At 32.7% G+C, this 25,101-nt stretch overlaps 4 protein-coding genes across 9 annotated transcripts; 2 read left to right on the top strand and 2 right to left on the bottom strand.

The window, feature by feature from the left end:
• Positions 7,555-9,892, top strand: LOC105162594 (two-component response regulator ORR9). Its single transcript, XM_011080668.2, has 5 exons — positions 7,555-7,660; positions 7,763-7,872; positions 7,950-8,027; positions 8,896-8,966; positions 9,313-9,892. The coding sequence occupies exons 1-5, from the start codon at positions 7,555-7,557 to the stop codon at positions 9,629-9,631; spliced, it is 684 nt and encodes a 227-aa protein (XP_011078970.1). The 3' UTR covers positions 9,632-9,892.
• Positions 11,342-17,889, top strand: LOC105162592. 3 transcript variants are annotated; one of them, XM_020693819.1, is made up of 9 exons: positions 11,392-11,492; positions 12,053-12,206; positions 12,462-12,619; positions 13,999-14,104; positions 15,042-15,224; positions 16,407-16,892; positions 17,031-17,114; positions 17,193-17,269; positions 17,542-17,889. In XM_020693819.1, exons 3-8 carry the CDS (start codon positions 12,572-12,574, stop codon positions 17,252-17,254), a joined length of 969 nt encoding a protein of 322 aa, XP_020549478.1. In that variant the 5' UTR covers positions 11,392-11,492; positions 12,053-12,206; positions 12,462-12,571; the 3' UTR covers positions 17,255-17,269; positions 17,542-17,889. The 3 variants fall into 3 exon arrangements, with proteins under 3 accessions (XP_011078962.1, XP_020549478.1, XP_011078963.1); XM_011080661.2 differs by lacking the exon at positions 11,392-11,492 and adding an exon at positions 11,566-11,940; XM_011080660.2 differs by lacking the exon at positions 12,053-12,206 and having other exon boundaries at positions 11,342-11,492.
• On the bottom strand, positions 17,931-22,710 carry LOC105162593 (cystathionine beta-lyase, chloroplastic). Of its 4 annotated transcripts, none has more exons than XM_011080665.2 (14): positions 22,541-22,709; positions 21,748-21,870; positions 21,578-21,662; positions 21,327-21,451; positions 20,630-20,700; positions 20,443-20,534; positions 20,041-20,128; positions 19,853-19,964; positions 19,541-19,637; positions 19,356-19,437; positions 18,943-19,060; positions 18,716-18,823; positions 18,416-18,518; positions 17,933-18,256 (listed from the first exon to the last, which is right to left on the bottom strand). In XM_011080665.2, the coding sequence occupies exons 1-14, from the start codon at positions 22,607-22,609 to the stop codon at positions 18,081-18,083; spliced, it is 1,449 nt and encodes a 482-aa protein (XP_011078967.1). In that variant the 5' UTR covers positions 22,610-22,709; the 3' UTR covers positions 17,933-18,080. The 4 variants fall into 4 exon arrangements, with proteins under 4 accessions (XP_020549476.1, XP_011078967.1, XP_011078966.1 ...); XM_011080664.2 differs by having other exon boundaries at positions 17,934-18,256; positions 21,327-21,457; positions 22,541-22,708; XM_020693818.1 differs by lacking the exon at positions 22,541-22,709 and adding an exon at positions 22,329-22,347 and having other exon boundaries at positions 17,934-18,256; positions 21,327-21,457.
• Positions 24,017-25,093, bottom strand: LOC105162617. The gene is made up of 2 exons (XM_011080692.2): positions 24,751-25,093; positions 24,017-24,667 (listed from the first exon to the last, which is right to left on the bottom strand). Exons 1-2 carry the CDS (start codon positions 25,078-25,080, stop codon positions 24,047-24,049), a joined length of 951 nt encoding a protein of 316 aa, XP_011078994.1. The 5' UTR covers positions 25,081-25,093; the 3' UTR covers positions 24,017-24,046.

Below are 25,101 nucleotides of genomic sequence, written 5' to 3'. Positions count from 1 at the left end.
CCTATTATTTTGTTTCGTGTAAGTACGTGCTTCTGTATTTTATATACATATATTTTAATAATTTTTTGTGCGACACGTAATTATATATAGGTTCGTTTAGTTCAAGTGAGAGGAAAAGGGACGTGAAATGGAGAGGGAAAGTGAAAGAGGGAGGGGAAGAAAAAGAATAATAATTTTCCTTCAAATTGTTTTGTATGATTGGAATGAGCGTAACTCTCAAATACTTTTTCATTGTTTGGTATGATGAAAACAGATTGAGAAAAAAAAGACTAATTAATTTTTTTATGATTTTACGTCACAACCTTTCTCTTCATTTTGTATTAGAAAATAAATGAATTAATATTATCCTAATATAATTTCAGTATATCAAAAATTTAAAAATCTTATTAATGAAAATGTTTATCGAATAAGAAGAAGAATTTTTTTGTTAATAAAATTATTTATCAAAATTAGTATTGTTCATTTATTTTAAATAGAATTAAAGTTATTAACAATATTTTCAACTAGCGAATTCAAATTCAAACATCAACGTTTTTGTTGGTATAAAAAACAACTTTGTATATCATCTCCAAACGCATTGAAGAAGGCAATGCAAAAAAGGTACTCATTTTCAGCGATTTTGTTATCTTTTTTTTGGCAATTATGTACAGTATTATTAGCAGAAAAGAAAAGAATTGAAGAAAAATTATATATATATATATGGGTAATAGAGTAAATAAAAATAAGGGTATTATCACATTTTGCCGTCCACAACTATGCCCGTTTTTACACTTTGTCATTGAAACTTATTTTTGTATCACATACATGATCGTCTTTTTGTGAAATTTGCATTTTGCCATACATGATCATTTTTTTATTGGTTTTTCTGCGAAAAAACATCAAATGTTGTGCATATGTGAAAAATCTCATATCACATAATCCTTAAACATCACATGTGTACAGCATGTGATGTTTTTTCGAAAAAAAAACTTGATTGAAAAATAGTTATAAATGATAAAGTATAAACATTTGTAAAGTTGAGATGATAAGTTGACAAAAAAAAAAAAAAAATAGATGCTAAAATGTGAAAAGGGTCTAAAGTGTAATTAACCCTAAAAAAAAAACTATGCTTTTTTGTATTTTTTGCCTCATACTTCCACTTTACTGTCCAATTTCGGATGGAAACAAAATTAGACTCCGGAGGTATTTCATATACATCGAGTTTTACTTCACTTCCATCTCTTCCTCCTAACAAAACACTTTTACTTCCACTTCTTTTATACTTTCACTTTTCACCCCAACCAAATGCACACATTTGAGTTAATTTTTTTTCTCCTTAATAATAAAAAATTAATTAATTAATTATTCGACAAGTTATGATAATTGAACTTTAGCAAAAAAAAAAAAAAAACTAAATAAACTTTTCTCAAAATATAATTAATTTGTACATCATATTATATCAAATCAAGTCTTTAGTAACATGTGATAATCTTTAATTTTTGAAATATTGAGAGAAAGATTTAGAAATTGGTGGAAATTATTATATATTATTGTTGTAAATAAGGGTCGACTTTTATTCAAAATTAACTTGATGCGATAATTACACTTTCCTCTCCTAAAGTTTGGTGTAATTACACTTAGACTCTCTATACTTTAAAAAATTAGATTTATTTTTTATTTTTTTATTAATATTAGCAAATTCGATGAATTTTGACTAACATATAAACTTATTTGTTAGACGGAAGCAAACCTCAAGAGCGCTAAATATAATTTTTCAAATTATAAATTTTTTTAAGTGTAATTATATTGTATTTCATGATAGGAGAATGCAATTATCTCTAATTTGAATATTTCTAAAAATAAAGTCCAATGCATCTTTTCCCTTTTTTTAAAAAAATAATTATTAGTATTTTACTTTCACAAAAAGTCATATGCATTAAGCACCAAAAAAGTAAACATCCAATAAAATAAGGGCTGACTTTCACCCAATTCGAAGGGCAAAAAATGTCAAACCCTCATACCTTTTGACTTTTTTTTTTAATTTTTTTTTTTGGTATCAAATTATACGACTTTGTTGCTTTATTCCCTCTATAGCTTAATTAGTCATTTAATATTTGATTCAACGCTTGTAATTTATATATACATATATATATAAAATAAAATGTAATAATAAACAATATTGGACCATTTTGTTTCTTAATTTTTTTGTATTTTAAAAAGAATATATTTTTTCAAAAATACAGTTTGTGAATAACACTATAAGAAAATGACTCAATAGTTACGAAAATAATCAATATCAAACTAATTAATAAAATTTTGTTGCTAATCTATACTAATTAATATATATTTTAAATAGTTTGTTGCTAATTAAATATATTAGTAAATAATTTTATTATTAAATTCATTAGCAAGTATATTTTTTATATTAAATAATGTATTAACAACAAAAATTTTATTTATTAATTAGTTTGACGTTGATTTTTTTCTTAACTATTACATTATTTTTTTATAGTGAAATAAATATATCCTTAGAGAAAGACCAACGTGTTCTACAAATTATAAAACAAAAAAAATACTTAGAGCTATGACATTAGTATTTTTTTCAAAAAATTAAAGCTAATTAAGAAAATAGCTATATATGGCTTGCACATATTTCTATTTAAATATTATAGTTTCTTGAAATTATTAAAATGACAAATCTTTTATTTATCAAATCTAGGTTATTGTGATTCTTGGAAGTCCACACATGTTCTCTTTAATCTATACTCCATTCCAATTTCCAAATAAATTAATAGGGATAATTAAAATTTCCTTTCCTAATGTTGGTGTAATTATACGTAAACTTCTTATGATTTGAATAATTACATCTAGCACTTTTGAGGTTTGCTTCCACAAATAAGTCCATCCGTTAGTTAAAGTTCACCTAATTTGCTGATATTAATAAAAAAATTAATTGAAAATTAATATTTATTCTCGATTGACTTGTTACTGACTTATTGCAGATTAAATTTTTTTTTTCAATTAAACAACCTTTATAACGGTAAACATATACTTTTCGCATGGATTAATACGTGAAGACGTATGAGAATAATTTAGTCATAAAAAATATTTATTTGACCTGCAATAATCAGTAATAAGTCCATCGAAGGTAAATATAAATATTTTTTTCTCCAGTTTTGTTGTTAATGTCAGCAAATTTGGTGAATTTTACTAATGAAGGAACTTATTTATTAGATGGAAGTGAACATCAGGGGTGTTAAATGTAACTTCTCAAACCACAAGGAGTTTACATATAATTATATCAAACCTTACAAGAGGGGAGTGTAATTATCCCTAATTAATATTACATAATATTTTATTCAATATATGCAACTATACAATAATGTATAAAAACATTAATTTTGGAAATTAAAATTTAATGTTGACTATGTTTTGCAGCAATTGGGTCCTATATGTCTACTAATTTATCTTATGAAACAACTTTTTTTATTTTTAAGCTCGTTATTTGAGAAATTGTCGATATCTCCTGAAATGTGACATAATTATATAACCAGCGGATGAAAACATAAAAATGCCAATTTTGGGTAATTTACTATAAAAAGAATTGGATCGAACCACAGTAAAAACTGATGGATGTGTCAGTTGTTGAACGGATGTTGTTAAATAAAAAAATATTATTAATTTTTTAAATAATAAAAAATATTTATAATTATATCAAATGTCGTATAATTAACGTAAGAAAGAAGATTATATATATATATATATGTGGAATTAGGATGTGGGGATGAGAATGTGTTGGTAAAAATGTGGTAGGGTCAGAACAATCATGAATTTGGATAGGGAAACATATGCAAAGGTTCCTGAGGGGTAGACACAAATCTAGTAGGGATCTCTTTGTTTCATCCCCTTGTCCCAACTGTTCTCGGACAATACCCCCTCCCCTAATTTTACTAATAAATTTTTTAAATAAAATAAAAAAATTATATATTTTTTTTTTCTAAAATTCGGTATAATTATATATAGACCTCTTATAATTTGAGAAATTACATTTCGTACTACTGAAGTTTGCTTTATTCTAACAAATATGCCACCCCATTAGTCAAGATTAACTGAATTTGTTGATATTAACAAAAAATAAAAATGAATGAAAATTGATATTTACTCTCGATTGGCTTATTACTAACTTATTGCAGGTCAAATAATTTTTTTGGACAAAACTACTGAAGTTATACCTAATCACATATATTGACGCGTGAAGATATATGAGGGTATTTGATCATAAAAAGATTTATTTGACTTGCAATAAGTCAATCGCTAGTAAGTATAGAATTTTTTTTGTAATATTTTGTTAATATTAGTAAATTATTTTGACTAGCAAAGAGATTTATTTGTTCGATGGAAATAAATTTCAGGAGTGCTATATATAATTTTTGAAATTATATAAAATTTACGTATAATTATACCAAATCTCGGGGAAAGAGAATGTAATTATTCCTAAATTAAATATATATTGAAGAACATGTCTTTAGTTAGAGCTTTAGTGAGAGAGGAAAAAAAATAGGGCTCTTTTAAAAAAAATAATAATTATAATTCACAAATTCATGACGAATAAATATTCAGTTTATGCATTACTTTACATATTTCTTTAATTTTTTTTTATATATTGTTTGAGTAAAAAACTTCATGATGACCTCAAAGCAGTCCGATCTAGAAGTGCTTAGGACATGAGAATATGAACAAATTGTTAGGATTATTTAGAGGTTCTTAACTAAATCTTTCGATGTTGGAATTAGTCGAGTGTGGGATTGAAGGAAAGAAACTCAGCTCGACTTTACAATAATTTTAGGTATTTATAAGGTCAAATATACGTACTTGTACGTGTTTTATAATCTCAGCTGAATTATTGCGTCTGTTGGAGTCCGATCGTATAGAAAAGTGAATAGATCCTTATCTTATTTGAACATTTTGAAGTATTAGTCGGGATATATAATTTGATCCACGTCAAATAATTAAACTCTAGATCTTATCTTAGTGTCGGCTACGCCAAACCATTCATTTACTTGTGTTGAACTCAATGTGAATTAAATTTCATTAATTATCCTAATAATTAATTATCAAGAAGTAACAAATAGGTTAATTGCCTAATTTTAATTTTTTAAATTATGTATGTATTTTGTGTAGTAGCTTAAATTGTTGGGTATAAATCTTTAATCTTGGATGATGTCCATTATTATTATGAGTCACAATCCTATGTGGTCCTAATAAATTGACTCATCACTCAAAAACATTTTGTGTCATGATTCTTGATATAACACTGCAGATTTCGTGGATGATTATATATATAAGTGAATTTGGGGAATTTTAGAAATAATATCACATCATATAAGATTTAATAATTTTTGTGTTGAAATATATATAAATTTTGAATTATTTTAATATGGAATCATTTGATCCAACGGGATAATTCGAGTTTTGTTAGTGGGCTGCACTGATCAAGTAGAATAATATTTTCACGAATTTTTTTTAAAAAAAATCCGAGAAATTAAATTATTTCAGGTGAAATTTAATTCGATCTAATTTTTTACTATAGTAGCGTTTTTTTCACACAATATTAGATAAAAATAAATAAATTTATATATGGCACTATAAATATAGTGCAAATGTGAATGAAATTATATATTCATTTTACTAATGATTGTGCCAAATCACATTAGTATTGCATTTGTAGATAGTCAAAACTAGCTATCATACAACTTAATGCTCAAAATTTGCATTGAACCCCATCCAAGGAACACTAATCATTCAAACTTCAACAAATTAATATTGACAACACATGTTAATATTTAGGATAATTACATCGATACCCCTAAGGTTAGGCTAAACTACACACATACTTTCTGTTTTCGTACAAGAATTACATATTTTATTAAATATCAGGAGAATATTTATAATTTTTTAAATAACCCATAATTATGCCAAATCTCAGAAGAAATCGTTGTAATTTACTCTTCTTTTTACCACAAAGAAAAAAAAAACTTTCTAGAAGACCAACAATATAATGAGTAAAGATCCGAAGTGAATAATGGTAGACTCGTTGGAACAAAAGTCACAAACATATTTCTACATGGAAATCTTGTCTCGAGATTTTCTCCAAGAAATAAATAAATAAATAAAAATAAAAAATAAGCATAAATCTCCTCCATCTTACATAGTCCAAACAAAATCATTTGTACATCTAAATGGGGTCATACATTTGAAAAGGGTAAGCATTGAAATTCATATTTGAGCCCCCAAAAAAAGAAAAAAAAAATGAATTGGAAATATTAGTAAAATTTTTGAACAAGAACATAGTAGGATTAGTCTTATATTGATTACTTTTCAAAGAGGTTGGTGTTTGCTCTATTTTTGTAGAAATTACTGTCGAAATACATTCGATATTTTATGAGATATATCATATTTTAAATATATTTTAGTACTAATAAAGAAATATATCATATCAACTATTACTAGTTAATTTTTAGGGTAAATTATATTGGCATCCTCTGAGGTTCGGTCAAATTATACAAACATCCCATGTGTTCTACAAAATTACAGTTACCCCTGAAAGTGTTACTGTAATGTTTTTAGGGGATATTTGTTTAAGTTGTGCATTTGAATAAGGAGTGTAATAGTTAACTATAATATCAGGGGGTGTACTTGCAATATTATAAAAAGTAGAGGATGTTTGTGTATTTTGATCTGATCTCATAGGATGTCAATGTAATTTATCATAATTTTTATATATAAATCGTACACGAGTTTTATACTTTGTCATAATTAAAATTGATAATCTTGTTTAAAAATAGTAGAAAACTACTATTATATATATTAATATCTATAGTTTTTATACATCACATCAACTATATAATGAGAATGAAATTTTGATAATGTTAATTGAGAAATGGATGGATGGATGGACAAAAATGTTATGAATGAATGGGGATGGGAAGCAAATCTTTGAAAGTGGGATCAAAAGAAATTGCCCTCTCTTTGCACCACTCCCCACCTGCTCAAGATATGGTAAGCGCACATGATTTCACACCAGGGGAAAAAAGGCACCAATGCTTACATCACCTGTATCTCTATAAGGGATTTTGAGGGGCCACCCCCCCACCCCCACCCCAATCCCAACACCCCTTTTGCTTTCAATCCCCAAAAACACTTTCTACTCATTTTCTTTCTCAATTCTTCAACCTCCCCACCCCCACCCCCACCCCACCACCAAGAATCAATGCATATATACAAATGTGAGAGGCCATGTTCAAGATTTGTTTTCTCCCAATTCTTTATTGTTTGGTGATTGGTGGTAGCTAGGTGTTGATGGTGTTAATCAACTCTGTATTGCCCAATCCCAAGTTGTAAACAATTTTGAGGAAATCTTTGGGTAGAAATCTGGTCAGATCTTGCCTTCTGCCCTCTTGATTCTTGCCTCTAATACAAACCTCCTCCTCCTCCTCACACAGTCAACAAACAACCTCTTCTTCCTCAAAAACTCTTCTTCTTGTTCTTGCAATCCATATTTCTGGAAGTAGTGAAATGGGCTTGGCAGCAGCAGATTCCCAGTTCCATGTTCTTGCTGTTGATGATAGCTTGATTGACAGAAAACTCATTGAGAGACTGCTCAAGACTTCTTCTTACCAAGGTCTCTCTCTCTCTCTCTCTCTCTTTCATAAAAAAAAATAAACAAAAAAAGGGATTCTGATTATTGGGATTTTCTTGAACCTCTGCATTTTGTTGTGTGCAGTTACTACAGTTGATTCTGGCAGTAAAGCTTTGGAATTTCTTGGCTGGCATGATGAAGATGAGAGGAACAACTCCAGTGAAGAAACCTCTGTTTCTCCTAAAAACCATCAGGTTTTTATTTTAATTTTCTTTTCCTTAATTTTTTCAGGATTTTTTTCAGATGTCTGAAAATCATTCTTTTATTACAGGAAGTGGAAGTAAATCTTGTAATTACAGACTACTGCATGCCTGGGATGACCGGCTATGATTTGCTCAAGAAAATGAAGGTAACCTTTTTTTTCTTCTTTTCTAGTACCCTGTGCTGTTTCCGTGGTACTCCTATTCTTTTTTTGAAAAAAAAAAAAGAAAAAAAACCCATCTTTCCCAACACAGTAGGTTAATTTCCTTTCCTGGAAAATATGCTCCTGACAAAAATTTCTAATCCAAGTTAATAGCAATATTCCCTTTGGGAATTTTCATGTATGCTCTAAAGCTTTCCCCACATGGGGTCCTTTTCTTGCCATTCAATTCAGATCAATAGGAATCTTGCCCTAAATCTTTACCCCCCACCCCCACCCCCACCCCCAAACCTAATTTTGCATTTACTTATCCCACATGCCCATCTTAGGAAAATTCAATTTCAATCAGATTTGTCCGAATTCAATCGATCACGACATGTAGTAAGAGAAGGGACATTGTATTTATCATGTGATCGTTGATTGGAAAATTCTTATTTTAAGTTAGGTTTGACATAATCAAATCAATTACAGAGCAAATGTAATGGATTTGTAAGTTATTTTTCTTGAACTGTATACCAATCAAACGATAAATGTACTGTACTTTTCGTATAATTGGTTCAGATTCAATAAAATTCAATTTTTTTTGGAATCTTTCTTTTTGAACTGTGTGTCAGATAGATGGCAATAAATGTCTTGAACAAAGTTGTAATTCTTGATTCATTCATGTGTTGTGTTTGTCACGCCGTTTGATCACTCTCCTTATACCGTGTCCATTAATAAATATATACGACGAATATGTGCTTATTCGTCGTATATTTATTTGTTATGTGTTTGGTCACTTTGTGCGATCATTCATTTTTTTTTTCTAAAAAAAGATGAAATTTAATGAATACATGGGCTTGCTTTAATTTGACAGGAATCATCATCTCTGAGGAATATACCGGTGGTGATAATGTCATCTGAAAATGTACCTTCAAGAATCACCAGGTAAATAAATAATTTGAAAAAAAAATAAAAAAAATCATTATTAAAAAGGGTAAATTACAAGACTCCCCCATGATTTGTTATAATTACAAATAATTTTTCGTTGTTTGAAAAATTATTAATATTTTCTGAAATTAACAGTCATTTAATAAATATCTCTTTATAATGGGCTGACACTAGGGGATATTTATAAGACGGTTGTTAATTTTTGAAGGTATTTGTAATTATTCAAATAATGTAGGGGTATTTGTAATTTTCAAAATTTAAAAAAAAATCGAAATAGGAATTTTTTTATCTTTATTATATTTTGGGGTTAATGAATAATTTGATTTTAATGAAAAATTGACAGATGCTTAGAGGAAGGAGCAGAGGAATTTTTCCTGAAGCCGGTGAGATTATCAGATGTGAACAAGCTGAAGCCCCATATGATGAGGACCAAATGCTGCAACAAGGATGATGATGATGATATTCAAAATCAAAAGCCTGAAAACCTGGAAAAGCAAGAAATCAATGGAGAAGAAATTCAAACTGTGCTACAGTTACAGCAACAGCAACAGCAACCATCACAAACCAATAATAATACCAACAAGAGGAAGTCTATGGATGAAGGCCTCTCACCAGACAGAACAAGGCCCAGATACAATGGTCTCACTGTCATGTCCAATTAATTATTTTCTAATATCTCTCTCTCTCTCTCTCTCTCAAATTTGAACCCTTTTTTTTATTATTATTTTTAATATTTTCTTTTCTTTTTTTCTAGTTTGATTTGAGGTTTAATACACCATGAAGAGATATGTATAGGGAGGAAAAAAAGGTGGGAAGAAATTTGTACAATTTTTACATGAGAAGATTTCCACCCAATTTTGTATTTACTAATTTAGGAAAAAAATGAAAAAAAAAAAACAAATACTTTTTTCATCGTGGAAAAACATGTGGTTGTCTGTTGTTATTATACTTTTAATTTATATTTTATTTACGCAAATCGTTTTCTTTTTTGTGTAATTATAGAAACACTTCTGGTAGTTAACAAATAAGGGTAATTTTGTATTAATGTCGATATTTTTGGGGGGTGTATGTATAAATTTTTAAAAAATATGGGCATTTTGTGTGAACGGTGTTGATGTATTTGACGGTTGTATATAAAATTTTTAAAAATTATGAGTGGTTTGTAAAGATAGACTATACATCAGGGGTATGAATGTAATTATTATTATTTTTTATTTTTTACTTGTGTACATGTGTAGGATTATGAGTGGTGTAGTGGAGGCAGCTTAGTGCCAACTAAGATTAGTTGTATGTGTGTGAAAAGTAGGGGATAGTTGCTGGTGCACATGGGTATGGAGCATCTCTATGGATAATCCGTTTTTCCTCTAAATATTTGTTTTTAACTTTAATGGATCTTCTCTTCCATGGGACCCGCCTCCCGGATTCCCACAATCTCCATTCATCTTTTTTCTCTCATTATTTTAAATTAATAATAATAATAATTATTATTTTATTAATATTATTATTATGTATAGTATAGATACTCGCTAGGATCCACTTCAAGAAGTGATATCCAATTGGGACTGATGAGCAAGCCCGGCCCGTTACATTTTTAGTTGGGCTTGCATTAATTATAGCCCAAAACCAGCAGGACTTATTTAGTTTTGCAATATAAATAATTTTATTAATAGTTTTGCAATTTCTAGCATGACTTATTTTATTTTTTTAAAATTATTTTCTATTAATAATAATATTCCAAATTTAGGCAATCTAATACTATGAATTAATTCTTGCCAAAATATAATACACTAATGAGCAAGGGTAATTAAGTAATTAGACCACCAAAAAGTATAATTGAAAAATAGATTGATACTTAATTGAAATCGACTTATGAAAATTTATTTGAATTCAATTTATTTTTTTTGGAATAATTATTAAATGAGCTTTTAAATTTGATTTAATTAATATAGAAATAATTATACTTGATAAAATCGAATTATTTAAATTCGATTCATTGTTTATTTAATTAAAATTTGTTTGAATTTAATTAAATTAATAATAAATTAAATTTAAATATAAGTTTTGAAATTCAATATAATTTTAAATAAACTTGAACAATTATATATTTCGAACAATTTAGAGGCCTACTAAGAGAGAGGTGGATTAGAGGAAAACCTTTTCAAGAAGCTAACCGGCATCACTAAGGTGTACATTTTTAACAAATTGTGGTACTTTTCCTGGAAATAGAAATTCCGGTGTGGCGGTTGTCGCTTTCCTTGATGGATAACGCCAAGGAAATTGTTTTTGATGCCAGTACAGTGTACAAATTAAGGTGTTGTGCTTTTTGGATCGAGAGTTGTACATTAATTTGGTAAAACGAATGTCGTCCTGGAATTATTGGTTTTGTGGGGCAAAATAATAAAATACATGGAAACGCGACCCCTTGTCGCAGACCCCATCACTTTCTCTCTCTCTCTCTCTCTAAAAATTCTCTCTATCTCGCTAAAAAACAGGGCTATGTGAGAAAAACCCATCAAATTACAGGTAGAATAAATATATTTAAACTGAAAATTTATGATTTTTGTTTTTTTATGTGTTTTGATTTTAGGTTTCTGCATTAACTTTCATGCAACTGTCGTAAATTCCATGCGCGTATTTGATGTATTCTGCTGGTGTGATCCTTTTGTTTGCCCTGATCCCTTTTTTATCCTGGCCTATGAGAGTGACTAATTAAATTTTCTGGGTTTGTCTTATGGGATCATCATAGCTGAATTTTGGAGGGTGGTTGTGATCTTGGTTAAAGATTTGATTTTTGTGGTGTTATTGCTCGTGCTTTGTGGAATTTTTGAGTGCTGTTGTTTCTTTATTGATGTGATTGTCAGAGGAAAAGAGGGAAGAATACTACTAAATCTTGAATGGTATCCATATGTACGGGGAACATGAATGGACATGACGGAAAGTGCTTATTTTTGTTTCAAAGCTGTTTGAAAAGGTTTTGCTGCAAGCTTAGCCTAACTATATGTGCTTGAATGGAAAAGAAGCTTTTAAAAAGATTATGGAATTGAGGCAATTGGTTTCTCCTTTCTGTCCGTTGCAATTTGTAGGTGAGACGACAAGATGAATATATGCGAGTCTGATAAAATGGACCTACGGATTAGAAAAGAGACTAAAGACCAAATGGAAGGTGTAGGGAGCTAGAGACAGTACATTTCGAGGAAACCTTATGGACTATAAGAATCTTTAGATTAGACTGTAGAGGTGAAATTTCCTCTCCAAATGTTTACTTGGTTAAGATTTAAGAATGTGAAGCTGTTTGTGCTGCTAAAAGGGAAAGTGTCAGCACGCCTAACATGGCTGATAAAGTGTTCATGTGCTTATCAATATTCATTCTGTTTATGCATAGAGCATATCTTACTGTTAATCTTTGTACTTCCCCTAGTTGATTTACTTTTTTATTTGGGTTTGTTTTGCATTAATCACCTAATGTATTTGATTGATGAACAATGATTGCAGGAAGTATTTGATTGATATATGATATGTAAGCAACAACATATCTTTTGGCTGTTGTGACATGATTAATTGACCGGGTCAAATTACTTTTTATCTTGTTGGGGAAATTCAAAATGTCTAATGGAGAAGTCAGGAAAGTCTCAGTCCAGGATATACAGTTGGTAAGTTTTCTGGCCTAATAGTCGTATATTTTCAATTGTGGTTTGTTCTGCAATTATATTAAATAGTTTATTGTAAGACATAGGTATACAGCATAATGCTTGATTATCAAGTTCGAGATGGGCATTTCTCCGATATACAATTATAAATTGATGGGACATTGTAAGTATCTTTTCTGAGAAAGGATGAAATCCTTCTGGGTGACGCCATATAGTGTTTCTAGCCTAAAATTTCTAATGGCTAATCACATAGCACCACTCTTATCAAGTATATTTGGGGAAATATTCAACAGGATAACATGATAAGATAACCATCAAAGACATCAAAAGGATCTCTATACTAGTGATCTATGCCTTGTCAAAAACATAATAGATTCTGCATTGTCTAGTCTCTAACAGCATTATAAGATGAATGAATATAATTATGACAAATTTGAAATATTTCAGATAGGATTGAGCCTCATGACTGATAATTTTTACTGAAGGCGAACTTTCATTTCATAATAACCAAATAGATCTATAGTAACATTCATAACTGTGGTCTTGTTTGCAAAAATATCCAAGTTCTAGTTGGCATCCATATAGTTCGTCCCTTTCCTTTTGATCCTAAACTGTGACCATTTTTCATCCTCTTAAGCACTCTTTAATGAATGTTGCATGGGTGCTTAAGTTTACAGCTTGTTTCATTGGATACATTTAGTAATACTTTTAAGCTCTTCTTGACTGAAATAAAACCTACTTTTAATTGGTCTACATTTTCTTGGCAATCTAGTAAAATGTCTTGACTGAAAGAAAACGTGCTTTACTAGCTAGGAGCAGTTCTGATAGGGGCAGAAGGTGAAGGTGTTGAAATGTCGGGACAGAAAAATGCAAATGCTTTTTTGAGTAGCTTCTTTTTTTTGACTGAATGACCTGGAATGCCTCTCTTTAAAAATTAGAGGCAGTGGATGGATACATGACATTGGTCTCATCAAAATGAAATTAGATCAGGGAAAAGAAAATTTTGGAAGAAACTAAGTCATTACCAAGTGTGAACTTAATATAGAGGATGTGAATCCTTTTTGAAGTACTCTGACTTAGGACGAACTCTTTCTAGTTTGGTTGAGATTAAAGCAGTCGGAGCTGTTTGGCTACGCTGGCATATATATAAGCAAGGATGGTTTCATTCTTGTTAATTTGACCGTAGCACTACAGCATAATTGATTGTACCCAGTGGTTGTATCATCATTTTTGGTTCCCACTTCCTGTAAATCTTTTATTTTTCCTTCTTTTTTTTTCTTTTGTGGTGTTATTTATTTTTTTTGTGGGGGGGGGGGGGCAGCAGTTTGGGGTGGTTAAGGCACTTCTTCTAAGCATATAACTAACCTTGTCTTTGGCTTTAGGTTCAAAATCTTATAGAAAGGTGTCTTCAGCTTTACATGAGCCAGAGAGAAGTTGTGAGTACCTTGTTACACCAGGCAAAAATTGAGCCGGGTTTCACTGAACTTGGTAACTTTCATTTCCTTGGTTAGATTTTTCCTTGTCTTTGTCTATTTGCTCTTTTTCAAGTACTGATTTTTGCTGTTACATCATGCATATTTAATTTAGTTGTAGCTGACATTTCTGTCATTTTAAAAGATAATCTGTTTTATCATGACCAAATTTCTGTATTAAGGATTGTTACTGTCTGTCACTAACAAAATATATGACGTGTGATAGCATGAGCCTTCAAACTTGTCATAACTGATAAATCTAACCTATTTGAGGCATATATTTATACCATACATGTGAGAGTGAGTTTTGTGCTACATGTGTCAGATAGTATTTTCAATTGTGGAGTTGGCATGTTTCTTTTCTGTTCTTTCTCCTGAAAGTCTCCCACCCTCTTCTTCCCCCTCAAGTAGTACGGTTAGTTAATACCTTTTTTTTTTGGGTTGACTTGGCATTTCACTATCATATACGAAAGTTTAAGGTAATCACTAGTAATTAGATTGACCACCATCCCTTGAACATGAAATTTTGGCTCCAAACGGTTGTTGTAATGAATTGTCTGGATACAAGGTCTTTCAGCGTGTTGGATTTTTATCTTGTCCTGCTGCACGATTATTTAGTATTAATGAAATGATTTTTCATCTTTTAATGTAAATTACAAGCTAATAATTCTAATGTTGACGGGGTTGTTTAGATTGCATCTTTTTCTCAAAAATTAGTGCAAGAGAGAGAAGTCTTTATTAGGAACTTGGTCCATGCTATTGACCAACCTTCGCAAATTAGCTTTTCTTGAATTCTTGATAATTTGTATGCTAAAACATTACCAATTTACCATTGTATAGCAGTATATCACACTTTTTGGTGTAGGAGTATCGAGTACATATCTCTTTTTTGTACCGTCCTTGTTAACTGGTGTTATATGTTCGAGTTTATTAACATCTGGGTTCCCTACCAGTGTGGCAAAAACTTGAAGCAGAAAATCAGGAGTTTTTCAGGGCATATCATCTGAGGCTGATAGTGAAAGACCAGATAGTGCGATTCAATCAGTTGCTTGAGAGACAGGTTGAGCTAATGCACCAAATACGTCAGACCGGAGTTACTTCTATTCCTTTGTCTAATGGATCTCAGATGCATTCAAGTAAGCTTTCTTTTTGATGTGGTTAGAGTAGCTGCATATAGAAAATAACTCAGATAGCCATTGCGATAGTTCTTCATATAATGTATATCTACACCTCTACATTCTATTGGCCTTTACTATCGTAAGCTGATGATCCACTTATTTGCACACATGTAGGTGTTATATGTCCTTGGTTCTTTGACTTAATATATCGACTGAAGGTTGTCTTTTGTAGTTGTGGTATTAAACCTTTGGTTTCTATTTCCTTGTTTTTCTTTTCATCTGTTATTTATGTCTTGAGTGTGGTGTTTTACCCTGCTGAAAGGATTGGGGAGCCAGGTAGGAGTAGAAGATGTAAAATAAATTTTCACAGATGAATTAGTAATGTGCTCATCAGCAAAATATTAGCTATAATTATTATGAACAATCACTATTCTTGGAATAACACTCAAAGAGTGCTCCTATTGGATCACCAATGCATTACAATGATCATGGAGGAGTTAGATTACTATATCCATCCAGTAGTTTTAAGCTATTTCCATCAATTTTGGGAACTCTGGAGGCAAAAAGATTTTGGGAATTTGTTCTGGAAAGCGCTGATGTGTGACTGTTGCCAATCTCCTTTTCTTCTTTATACATGTTTTGCTCTGAGAAAATTCAGAGAGGCCTCTCAGTTAATTTAGGTACCTGTTATGAATTGTTAATTGTTGAAAGTTGTGCTCTATGATTCACTGTGGTTGGAATAAGAACTAGAATTCATATAATAATGATAGAGGGTGTTATGGCTCTCAAGCTTTATTTCATCCAGAAATCTATAAAAGATGTGAGGATGTTATTTATGATGTATATTAGATGAAACATAAGCTGTTCATGATGTTCTTCCACTATAGATTTTGTAATTTTCTGATAAACATAATCAGTGGAATCATATAATTAAGAGGCCCTAAATAACTTCCATCTTTCTGTATATCCATGCATGCAGGAGAGTTTTGTTCGCATGAGTGCAACTGTATGCATTAAAGCCTTGCACTTGCTACAAGAGTTGCTTGTCCCATCAGGCCTACTACTGTAGGAGCTTATGTGTTATTGTTGTACATTAATAACTCTGGCAGTGCTTTGACTGACAATTAATTATTACCAGCAATTTATGTTATTAGTTCCACCGGAGAAGTAAATTGTGTCGTTACATTATGGCATTGGCAGTGCACAACAACTCAGCTTATCAGGCCCCTCAACCTGCTGGACCACCTATAAAAACAGAAACCGTGCACCAAGCTGTGAGTGCCATACCTAATGTTTACACTAATGGGGCATCCTCCGTGCAATCATGCATGCAAATTCCGGTCAATATGGCGGGTCATGCTGGAAGGATTGATGTATCTGGAAACATGCTATTAGCTCAAAACTCCAACACTGGAATGATGCATGGAATGAATGGGATGATGATTAAATCGGAAGGTGGATATGCAGGTGATTCCCAGTTTATGTTTGGTGGGGACAACAATCTTATGGAACCTCGTAATGGAATGGGGGAAGCATCCATTTCTCCTTTTGATGGTGGTGAGTCAAGTTCGCAAGCACTGAATGAGGCTGTGTTGGACTCGGAGATGAACTCATTTGGATTTTTGGGACAGATACCTCGAAGCTTCAGTTTATCAGATCTGACAGCTGATTTTTCTAATAGTACTGGTTGGTTCTCTCTCGCCTCACCAAATACCAATAAGAAATTTCAATTTGACTTAGTGTACATTCTGAAACTTAAAGTTCTTTTCAATATGGAAGGAGTTCATGGTACCTGTTATGACTTGTATTTACTGATCTTTTTAGATATACTGGAGAGCTATTCTAAATCTCCATTTCTGGGAACCGATGCGAACTTCCTGGACCCTCATATCCGGGGTGAACAAGGAGGTAGCAGTTTTTAGATTGACACTTTTTTAATGGAAAATGGTAAAACTGCTGATAAATTCTTGTTTTTCTTGTGAGCAGATATTAAAAGGTTGGACACTATATCGGAGGGCTTGAGTTATGAAGACTTTGGCAGTGATTGAGTGTACTATTACATGGTATTCCTTTATTTGCTACTCATTGAACTTTTATAAAATGTAGCCACTTCATCTTCTTATTTTCCGTAAAATGTTTTTACATATAGGTGTTATCTATATTGTAACCCCTCTAGTTCATACTTTACGACAAAAGTGTTTGGCTCTTGCCAGTTTTACTGATTATGTAGTCCTTTAGTATGCGCTTATAGTTGGCGTTTTTGTGGCGAAACACTCTCTATAGTGGTCTTGAACAAATCTAACCTCTTTCTGTTCTTGTGATTATGTTGTCGCAGGTGAACTACTTGGAAGGTTTTGGTTGTAAATATGTTGTAGAACTAGAAAAGCTTCATGGTTCCAAACCACTTGAATATATCATTGATTGGTGTACTAGTAATAATTTAGTCGTGATTAATTGTAATCGAAGTCATAGGATCAAGTTAGAAAGTCTCCGCTGTTTTTCTCTTCTGCAGTTAGGCTCGTTTTACTTACAATTATGACAGTGATTACTGCAATCGTACTGGAGTTTGTCAGCAGATATTGGAATCATGTAAACAGATATTAATTGTAATTATTAGCAAGAAAAGTTGTAACGGGATGAAGAGGGCTGAAGACAACTGTGTTTTAATGAAGACTTTTCATATACACGGCATTTACCCAGAAGAATTGGCACTGCTTTGACAAGTAAATGCAAAAGGCTCCAAGCTGGTGTTTCATTCATACCAACAAATTAACGTTTCCATCCGAATAAATTCTGCTAGGGGCAGATTATAAGATCTATCCACATCTGCTTGAAGACACAAGATTACTGGTAACATTGTTAATCTAAAAGAATCTAAGCAGGCCCAGTTCTTAGGGCATTGTCTAAGTCAGTGATCAAATCATTGACATCCTCGATTCCTACAGAAATGCGGACAAGATCCTCAGTTAAACCTCTGGCTTCTCGTACTTCAGCAGGTATGCTTGCATGAGACATGAAGCAAGGCAAGCTAATGAGGGACTTCACACTACCTGCCAGTTGAAAATCACATAGTGATGAGCTAAAACTATAGGCTACTGCACCAAGACCAACTTGTACATGTTATGATGTGTGACAAATTTCATTACATATACTCATCCATCATCACGGGAACTATACTGCAAATTCTAGCAACTAGAATGAGAAATTACCAAAGCTGACGGTTATGCTGAAATACTTGGTCGTCTCAACTATATGCTTAGAGAGTGCCAGGGAACCTGTTAAGAAACTTAGCACAGAGCCTGCACCCTTTGCCTGAAAGAAGGGACAGATCATACGAATTAATATACAATGTCAAAATCTTGTCGCGTTGGTGTATTTGCTTTTTGATGCATTTACTTCTTTTTCCGATGAGTAGCTGGCCGAGGGTTGTTCTATATTTGTTGGCAACCTGATTAATGGAACTGTATGAACTTGGTGTGGTTACTGGATCAAATACCATGACTTCATACCTGAGAGTAGTGTAAAGATCGTCCTGGATGACCAGGAAGTCCAGCATAATTGACCTTTTTCACCCGTGGATGAGAAGCGAGAAATTCAGCAATCTTTTGTGCATTTTCCTGCTCATTGAACATTATATAGTCAAATGAACGAACAAGCACTTTAATCTGGTATGAATGGCAAAAATTGTCCAATTCCCGATCATTACATACAATACAGAGAAAAATATAAACAAGACCTGTTGCTTTTCAACACGTAGGGCCATAGTTTTGATGCCTCTTAAACAAAGCCAACAGTCAAATGGAGCTAACCCTGAGCCCTCTGCATTCTGTAGGAAATATAGCTCTTTCGCCAAGCTGATAAACATCAAATGAAGAGGCAGATCTAGGAATCAGTAACTAAAGTTTGTCCCGGCATAATGCGAACTAGTCTATGTTCATCATTTTCCAAAGGTTCTCAAGAGTGCATACAAAAGATGCATGCTAATACTGAATTCTGCCCAAGCATTTTGAATGTGAGATCCAGCAAAAGCAATAGCTGATACATGCAAATCAGTTATCCAGGAAATGTTAAGCTAAGTTGTATTTGTATGTTGAAAGTAAAACATATGCAGAATTCAAATGCTTATTGGATGCAACTCATAGATCAAACCTTTCGCCCTTAATAGCAAGCACGCCGGCCATGAGGTCACTATGACCAGCTATGAATTTAGTTGCTGAGTGCATCACAATATCTGAAAATTGATTGACAAAATAAGGTTGATGACATATTTATCAAACCACATAATTTTTTGTTCACAGAATCAAAATGATTATTAAAAAAAAATGGATTGTTACCAGCTCCAAGTTCCAAAGGTTGAGACAATACAGGAGACATGATGCTGTTATCCACCAATACAAGAGCACCATGAGCATGAGCCATTTCAGCTATTTTCTAAACGACAATCATGAGAAAGGGTGAAGAGGTTATGACATAAACATAAAGAATTTTCGATGTTGATGTGTATGTGTGTATTTAATATGTTGGGTAGATAGAAACAGAGAAGCTAATATCATATATAATAACATATCCATCTGAACTGATATAAGAAGCATAAATGAATGCAAACTCGCAATCAATAAACAAAATTTAAGAAAACTACGACCTACACGAATATCAGTTATCTGTTGGCGTGGGTTTGTTGGACTCTCCAACCACACAAGCTTTGTCCAGGGGCCAATGGCAGCTGCAACTTCTTCCAAATTTGTTGTATCCACGCGCCTGGACCATGAATATTAGAGGCTTGCAACCCAATGGTGGTAAACTACATTATTTAGAAGGAAAAGGAAATACTAACTTAATCACAACTCCAGATTTTGGGGTTACTCGTGATAACAGACGATCAGAACCACCATACATGTCATCACCAGCAACGATCTCCTCACCTGCCATGTGGAAAAAGAGAAAATAAATGTTTTTAATATCTACCATGGCAGAACTATTATAAGAAACAGCAAGCAGAATTTTCAACCACCTAAGCTTTTTTTTAAAAGTTTAAAACTGCATTAGGACATATAATTCTAACAGGCAGCAGGCAGATTCAGAACAGACTTGAAATTGCCCTGAACAAGAGACTTCATAATCCGCTGTCTCAATTGAATAATACCATGTTAGCAACAGGGAGAAATGAAGCACGGAAGTACGCCAGAATAAGGCATATGCCAATGCAACTGTGCAAAGACAAAAGAGGTGAAAGTACCCGTTCCGACAAGATGGGTGACGGCTGATAAAGCAGCCATTCCACTAGTGAAGCATAATGCTCGGTCGGCTTTATCAAGCTTCGCGAGAAGTCTGTGGATAAGAATGATTTAGACCAATGGAAAGCCGTGTGCAGCCGTCAGACATCGTAAAACAAGAAAATTAAGTAGTGCAAGAAAAGTACAAACCTCTCCAGTGCATCACGAGTTGGATTTCCACTTCTTGTATAATCATAAGGCCCGTATTCTGTAGCCGAAGGCTGCAGAATAGTTAAGTTAGTTACAAAGAAGTACTAAAACCATTATAAGCACATGCCTTTTGTAAGATTTAGTAGAATGGAGATCTATGACAAAAATAGGAAGGGAATTGATACCACACCATGCTTACCTGATGCTTTTTCTACAAGCATGAAATGGGAGCAAGATGATATTTTTTATGTAAACATTCTATTTGAACTGTTTAAATTGACTCTACCATCAACTAGAAAATAACCACCAATTTTCAGCATGGTAGGACATGAAATTAAAAGAATTTCTGAACCTCTGAACTACTGGATGTGGAAATCCATCTAAGGGCAAACATCTACATGTTGAGGTTGCTTAAGATTCCGCTAATGACCCATGTGTTAGATATATCTACTGTCATCTTGAGAGATAACTCAAGATTCTTTAACAGATACCAATAAATGAAAAGCATCACTAACTTAAAAACATTACTTTTCCCCCCATATGGAACAATGCACATACTATCTGCAGTTGTGTGCTACAACTTCAAGATTCCAGCACAAAACACTTACTCTCAACTCTGGCAAACAATTGTTGCTAACCGCAACCCAAAAATTAGGTAAACCAAAAGGCTTAAAAACATGTGGGATTGAGAATTCACCTGCTTAAAAGTTGCTGTTTGATACAGAGGTGTGCTTAATGCCTCGTAAGGATCAAAATCATTGGTGAAATTCATCAACATCGTTGAGACACTAGGCTCCCCTTGGTCACTGCTCTGTACAGTTTCTGTTTCTGCCATGAATCAACATATCATTCTTATTCCAACATAAGATACCTATATATCATGCAACAATGTAGAATACATCACACATATTTTTGTGCAAAGTACCTTGAAAATTTGAAAACACTTACCGTTTGAGCATTCAGCAACTTTGTCGACAAAAGCCGAAGCACTTACATCCATCTCTTTGTCTCTCAAGCAATTTAGTTTGAAGTTCTGTCCATCCAAGGAACCACAAAATTTGAAAACACTTACCGTTTGAGCATACAGCAACTTTGTCGACAAAAGCCGAAGCACTTACATCCATCTCTTTGTCTCTCAAGCAATTTAGTTTGAAGTTCTGTCCATCCAAGGAACCACTCCCCTTCCTGAGGATTAATGTCTTGCAACCAGAAAGCAAGGGGAGATTTCCATTCAGCAAACCCTGTAGACCAATACAATTGTGTATCAGAATAACACACTACTTTTGGAACCAAGCGAAACCCGAATAAAGGGATCCTATTTCCCCACAAATTCGGTCTTTGATTTCAATTTTATAATTTACATTTAACATATAAAAAGTTTTTCCCTTATGAGTTTCTACTTCTAACATTAAAAGGAAAACAACTCCCACCCCCAACTGAGCAAATAAAAAATTTCCAGAAATAAAAATTAAAAATTAATCCACATTCATCTGCCTCAAAATAAATAAATAAAAAAGAACCAACCACTGAACTTCCTTCTTTCCTTCCCCAAAATTCCCACAAACCCAGAGAAACTCCTCGAAAAAATATCGGGAAAATAGAGGGAAGACCAAAAAAGAAAAGTGAAAGACAAGACGTAGCTAAATGGGTTCAATGAAACTATAAACTCAGAAACCATAGACAAGTTATCTCATCTCACCCTGAAGCTCCGATTTCCCTACGTTTCGACCTTTTCACCCTATTAACCAAAACCCTTCATTTCTGACTCCAATACGAAAATGACAAAAAATAAAAAAGAAGAACCCTCATTGAAATGACAACGAAAACAAGAGAAACAAATGATTCACATGCTCGCACAATTTATTAAAAAAAAAAAAAAAGAAGTAGCGGCAATAGTTGAAAGAGACTTACGGGTTTATCAGTTTGGTTGATCGAAAGAGATGTAAAAAGTGATCTAAGAGCCAAAGCAGAGGCCGCCATTGTCAGTGACGAAACAGGTGCAGCAAAGGAACAAACAGACACAAAACTCCGTATATATATGTGTACCTGTGGGTGTCTGATTGAATCAGTCAAAATGCGTTGCTGCGCCTGCCCGAGCAGTAGCACATTAAGAAGCAAAGTACATTTGGCTAAATAGCATTTCACACCCCCATGGAAATCACATTTTCCAAAAGTTCCCCAAGAATATAAGGAAATAGCAAATACCCTCCCAAGTTTACAAAATATTTTTGTGCGGTGGTCTCTCGATATATGATGGAATATTGCACTTTTATCCTACCAAAGTAGTTAAATTCAAATTTTACTCCACTAAACTTATTTAATGCGGAAAGACGTCCATAAAATTTACTAGGTTTGCACACTCCATAAGTCCATATTGAAATTATTTACTAATATAATTACTTACCGTATTTTTCAAGAATTTATTTTAATTGATCTTGAGTTGAAACTATACGGATCGAATATTCATTTGTTAATAAATAAAGAGGGGCCCACGCTTAACACCAATCCTCGCTCCTCCTGACTAAATTATTCTTCTATGAACATCTCAACCATTAATTATGTTTAGTAAGTTGTTAATTATTTATTTGAACTTCCGACTCGTCTTAATTTGACTGTTTGATCATTGATTTTGTGTGATGCGATCACAGCATTTCTGACGTGTGTTATGTGATTTCTGATTTATCTCCTTCTAATGAACGAGGACATACGATTCAACAATATTGTACCCAAATTACAACTGAAAAACGTATCAATTTGTACGAACAATTTAATTAAAAAAAATTGTAAAAAAGCACCAACCAACTTATTACAAATAAGTCCATTGATTGGAAGTAGCATATGTAGTAAGAGCCCATGTAGTTATAAGTTGAGAGAAACAATTCTTTTACAAGATTTTGTAGGTAATTGAAATAGGGAACTTTGAATAAATGTGTTGTTGAGACATCATTTGTTACTAGTAACAAGGTACGAGTCATGTAATAAGAGTTAATTATTTTTATATTATAAAAAAAAAATTATTTTAACATAATTATTTTTAAAAGAATAACAAAAACATGACGAGTCGCGATTTGAAATCGCGACTCGTCATTAAATAAATGCCAGAAAATGCAAAAATTGCCAAGACATCCCGACTTGGAGTCGGGATTCTGAAACCCGACTTGGAGTCGGGATCCTGAATCCCGACTTGAAGTCGGGATTTTGTTTCCCGACTTGGGAAATTTGCTTTTTTTTTTTTCGTTTAAATTATTATTATATAATTTAATTTATATATAATTAATTTTAACAATATACTAAAATCCAAAATTAATAAAATTAACATTGCATTAACTTAAAAAATTACAATTAAGAGTACAAATGTAATAGTTATTTATTTTGTACAATTGTAAAAAATTACATTAAATTATACAATTACAAATATCAAAAATGTCCACCCGTTCCACAATGTCGCCTGTGGCGTTGACGTCGTGGTTTTCTAATTTCCTCGCCCACATTTTGAACTGGCTCATTTTGCGCCTCATTTTCTTCCCCAACAAACCGACTTGATGTTTCAGAACTTGACTCCACATTGTCACGATATGCACCAAATGATGGAAATGGAACTGGTGAAATATTATATCCTTGTGTATATGGTTGATTAAAACCAAGACCAAGGTCAAGAGAAAAATCTTGTGTTTGATTTGACATATATGGAGTCGATTGAAACCAATCACCTTGAGATGGTTGAGGCATATAATAATCTTGAGGCGGTTGAGGTACGTAATAATCTTGAGGTGGATATACTGTAGAAGGACCAGCTATATCCACCCCAAAATCACGACGTTCAACTGAACCAGTTGACATTCGGCTAGAACTTCTTCTTTGCCTGTGGGATGTTGTGGGAGCATCATCGGATGGAGAAGCAATTTGTTGTGGCTGTTGGGTTATAGCCTCCCTGATAATATGTAACCCATGTTCAAATCTATCCACCAATTGACTATATCCTTCGATATTTGGTGGTCTAGATCGACATAAAGTTTCAAGGGCATTCACCTCATTTGCCTGAAAAGTGTAGAAAAATAATTAGCCTTGTGTTGCTAAAAATATATATAAAATAAAACATGTAATAGTATATAATAACGTACCACAACTTGCAACATAGGTGCTTCTCCAGGTTGGTACCCGCTTTCCACACGTCTATCAGTAGATGACGACACGAAATTTCTTGTTATGTTGTAGTACCACTCCCAATAACCTCGTTCTGTTTCCCTTCTATTAGAAATGAGTGGCCTATGTACAACCGTGTCATATCGTCTTTGCCATCTATTGATGTATTGTATGTGTTGCAGAGACCAATCTGCGCCCGCGTGATTTTTACGGGAAATCTGATGGAGGCTCATATCACGGGTATCCGTCGATTCTGGTACATTCTGCCTCATCCCGAATTGGCGAACAACTCGTTCGGGACGATGCATTTCAACTATTGCGTAGAATAT

This window comes from Sesamum indicum, linkage group LG5 (assembly GCF_000512975.1).
Source record: "Sesamum indicum cultivar Zhongzhi No. 13 linkage group LG5, S_indicum_v1.0, whole genome shotgun sequence".
Taxonomy (NCBI): Eukaryota; Viridiplantae; Streptophyta; class Magnoliopsida; order Lamiales; family Pedaliaceae; genus Sesamum; species Sesamum indicum.
Note: the sequence above shows the minus strand (reverse complement) of the source record. Positions and strands in the feature narration are given on the sequence as shown.

Coding starts and splice junctions, on each gene's coding strand:
- LOC105162594 (XM_011080668.2), top strand. CDS start 7,555: ATGGGCTTGGCAGCAGCAGATTCCCAGTTCCATGTTCTTGCTGTTGAT. Junction 7,661..7,762: donor CAAGACTTCTTCTTACCAAG/GTCTCTCTCTCT, acceptor TGTTGTGTGCAG/TTACTACAGTTGATTCTGGC. Junction 8,028..8,895: donor ATTTGCTCAAGAAAATGAAG/GTAACCTTTTTT, acceptor TTAATTTGACAG/GAATCATCATCTCTGAGGAA.
- LOC105162592 (XM_011080660.2), top strand. CDS start 12,572: ATGTCTAATGGAGAAGTCAGGAAAGTCTCAGTCCAGGATATACAGTTG. Junction 12,620..13,998: donor CAGTCCAGGATATACAGTTG/GTAAGTTTTCTG, acceptor CTTTGGCTTTAG/GTTCAAAATCTTATAGAAAG. Junction 15,225..16,406: donor TGGATCTCAGATGCATTCAA/GTAAGCTTTCTT, acceptor TGGCATTGGCAG/TGCACAACAACTCAGCTTAT.
- LOC105162593 (XM_011080664.2), bottom strand. CDS start 22,609: ATGGCGGCCTCTGCTTTGGCTCTTAGATCACTTTTTACATCTCTTTCG. Junction 21,458..21,577: donor AGTTGCTGAATGCTCAAACG/GTAAGTGTTTTC, acceptor GATTCATGGCAG/AAACAGAAACTGTACAGAGC. Junction 18,519..18,715: donor GATCTTTACACTACTCTCAG/GTATGAAGTCAT, acceptor CCCTTCTTTCAG/GCAAAGGGTGCAGGCTCTGT.
- LOC105162617 (XM_011080692.2), bottom strand. CDS start 25,080: ATGCATCGTCCCGAACGAGTTGTTCGCCAATTCGGGATGAGGCAGAAT. Junction 24,668..24,750: donor CACCTATGTTGCAAGTTGTG/GTACGTTATTAT, acceptor TACACTTTTCAG/GCAAATGAGGTGAATGCCCT.